The sequence below is a fragment of the Vigna unguiculata genome, chromosome 1 (genome assembly GCF_004118075.2).
Source record: "Vigna unguiculata cultivar IT97K-499-35 chromosome 1, ASM411807v1, whole genome shotgun sequence".
Taxonomy (NCBI): Eukaryota; Viridiplantae; Streptophyta; class Magnoliopsida; order Fabales; family Fabaceae; genus Vigna; species Vigna unguiculata.
In genome coordinates, this window is record NC_040279.1 from 27,252,145 (window position 1) to 27,255,488 (window position 3,344).

Genomic DNA, 3,344 nt, shown 5'->3' on the forward strand with positions numbered 1-3,344 from the left:
AGGTTTTCAATTCCGCTTATATTCTAAAACAGATTTCATGATGATTGATATTTAGAACCAACCCTACTTAGATTTATACCATGAACTTGCATAATGTTAATGGGGGAATCATCTCTGCAGATCCAAGCTTTCATTTTGCAACACTTTTTTTCTTCTTCTTTTTGTCCTGTAGAATGCCTTTGCATATTATCTCTGTAATATGCAAAGCATTTTGCAACATTCCTTTTTTATAACAAGTTTTTTTTTTTCAACACACCGAATTATCTTCTTTATGTTCTCCTTGATTATTTTTATCTCCCACTCATCAATTTAAAAAATATTACATCGTAATTTAAATTTATTCATTTTAAATTTTAATTCTGACATAATTATAAACTTACAAATATTTGTTACAGTTTGTAATTATAATGGTTTATACATAAATATTCGTCTTGTGCAACATAATTATAACTGTTATTTCATCCCTTTTAACGAAAAACAATAGTAAAAATAAAATTGAAATTAAAACATATATAACAAAATGTTTTTGAAAAATGAAAAATAAATATTAAATTAATGTGATAGTAATTATATCGAAGAGCAACTTGAAACTTAACCTTATTAGTTGTTGCCATAGAGGGGGAGTACGAAGTGTGATGGTGGTGTGTCCACAATGGATAAGAGACAGAGTGAGTTAGATTCTAACATCAACCTTAAACCTTGTCCCTTCATAAACACATTTCATGAACATTAAGCCCCCAATCTGAAATGGCAACCCTTCCATTCACTTCCTTCTTCCCACTCACACTCTCATCTCCATCTTCATCTTCATCTTCCAAGCTCTCAACTTTACATGCTTTCAGAGCCTCAACTTCCCAGTATTTTTCCACCCAGCACACACCCAGAAGGGAATTCTTGAAGGGTCTTGCTTTGATGCCTCTTCCTCTTGTTGTGCTGAGAGAGCCACCCCCTTCACATGCCAGAGAAGTTGAGGTTGGATCCTTCCTCCCACCCTCTCCCTCCGACCCTTCTTTCGTTCTTTTCACGGCCTCTCCCAAGGACACTCCCGCCCTTCGAGCAGGTACATGGATTTAACACATTGTTTTATCATTGCATGCTTATGTATCTGAGCATCACATTGTTTTGCTTCATGTGCACGGACAATTTTTTATTCTGATCATGATGTTTCCAAGAACCTGAATAATTTGATAGGCTAAGGAAGCTATGATTTTGATGACTCTTATGCAGACAATCCGGCTCGTTAATTGATAATTAGGGTTTCGCAAATGATGAATTCTGTATACATAGATATTTGAGAGAGAAACCAAATCTCAGGCATTTGATCTTGCCTACGTTGTTCTATGCAATTGATAGTCTAGATTTAGTTCTTTGCAGGAAATGTGCAGCCATACAAGTTTCTCCTTCCCCCAACTTGGAAACAGGCTCGTGTAGCAAACATATTATCTGGAAATTACTGTCAGCCAAAGTGTGCAGAGCCCTGGGTGGAGGTTAAGTTTGAAGATGAAAAACAGGGAAAGGTTCAGGTAGTGGCTTCGCCTTTGATTCGCCTCACCAACAAACCCAATGCAACAATTGAGGACATTGGTACCCCAGAAAAGCTCATTGCTTCTCTTGGCCCATTTGTCACTGGAAACACATTTGATCCGGAAGAACTCCTTGAGACTTCAGTTGAAAAGCTTGGTGATCAAACGGTACATTTCTTTCCATGCCTATGTTGTCGAAACACTTGTGTTTTTTGCTTTCTCATGTTAGAGTGTCGTTTTACTAGTAATATTGCTGATTAGGAAAACTGTTATGAGCAATTATTAGTGAGTAACATTCTGAAATGTTATCTGCAGTACTACAAATATGTGCTTGAAACTCCTTATGCTCTAACTGGCACACACAATCTTGCGAAAGCAACAGCAAAGGGAAACACTGTTGTTCTGTTTGTGGTTAGTGCCAATGACAAGCAGTGGCAAACTTCTGAGGAGACTCTAAAGACAGTGCTTGATTCCTTCCAAGTTTAGTTTTCTGTCAGAGGTAGATAAGAGAAGTTTACCTGCAGTTTATTTCTTTCTAGTTTTGTTTATACAAGAATACTCAGCAATGCATTGGTCACCATTTCAAATTTTGTGTTTGGAGGTTGAATCATGTTTGACTGCTTTAACTTTAGAGCAGTATGGTTTTTTTCTTCTTCTTTGTATATACCTCATTGAGTAAATGACATATGTTTTGATTGCCTTAAATTCTTAATTTGTTTATCTTTGTAACCAAAAACTAGAATTGAGAAAGAAGATAAGTAACAACTAGAAGAAGAGAATAAAGATGTTCAGTGCAGTAGCCGATTCATTGACTTCATTTGCATTTGTGCTATAAGTAGTTTTGTTGATTTTTCGCTATTCATTTTGTTGATGTGTGTATTTGGTCGTTAATCAATGTTGGATTTCATGTTGCTCAGATAAGTTTGTACAAGAGACATATTTTTTCCTGTATGTTCTAAGCACTTTAATTTTGCATCCAATTTTGATTTCTTCCTTGGGAAGTACATCCGTATTATTAAAATAGACAATGATATTTTAACAACTAAATTTCAACAATTTTTTCCTATAACATGTGATGGTCATAGAACTGTCAAAATAGGTAACCCGGCTCGATCTACCATGGGTTGATGATTTAGTGAGCTATTCCAACCCGACTCACTTTTTAGCGAGTCAAAATTTGAACCTGACCTGACCCACCATGGATTGGCGGATTAAATCGGTTCACTTAATTAAAAAAAAATACAATTTATTTATTTATTTTCCCGGTCAAAACTAAATTATAATTCTAATTAAAATCTAAATAAACTTTAATACAATCCAAATACAAACCAAAATAAAAAAATACAAATTATTTATGTGTTGGCTAAAAAAAATAACCTAACATGACCCAAATATAAAGTCCAATTTAATAAAAAACAATTGTGTGACCCTTTTATCTGCGGGTTGGTGAGCCAACCTGGCTCACCATGGGTTCAACCTGGGTGAGCCGGGTTCTAGATGAGTCGGGTCAAAAATTAATCTTTATTGAAATTTGTAAAAAAATTTCAATCAAACCCGGTCTGAAACTGTGGTGAGCCGGGTTGGCTTGCGGATTCTAATCCATTTTGACAACTCTAGATGGTCACTTAGGAGATGTCACCTCAGTTTGTAAGATAAAATTGACAAAATTTAATTATTAAAAAATATTTTCCTATTAAAATTGTCGATAAAAGTGATAAAATACTTATCTCCATGTGAACTATCTCCAAGAGCGTTTTCATTCTCGAGTACTTTTTAGTTTGGAACGATTTTGTATGCCTTTTTCTAGTCTAGCATGTCTCA

At 35.0% G+C, this 3,344-nt stretch overlaps 1 protein-coding gene across 1 annotated transcript; it reads left to right on the forward strand.

The window, feature by feature from the left end:
* The first annotated feature begins 626 nt into the window (after positions 1-626).
* On the forward strand, positions 627-2,228 carry LOC114178862 (psbP domain-containing protein 6, chloroplastic). The gene is made up of 3 exons (XM_028064990.1): positions 627-1,060; positions 1,375-1,691; positions 1,839-2,228. Exons 1-3 carry the CDS (start codon positions 748-750, stop codon positions 2,007-2,009), a joined length of 801 nt encoding a protein of 266 aa, XP_027920791.1. The 5' UTR covers positions 627-747; the 3' UTR covers positions 2,010-2,228.
* Positions 2,229-3,344: the final 1,116 nt, after the last annotated feature.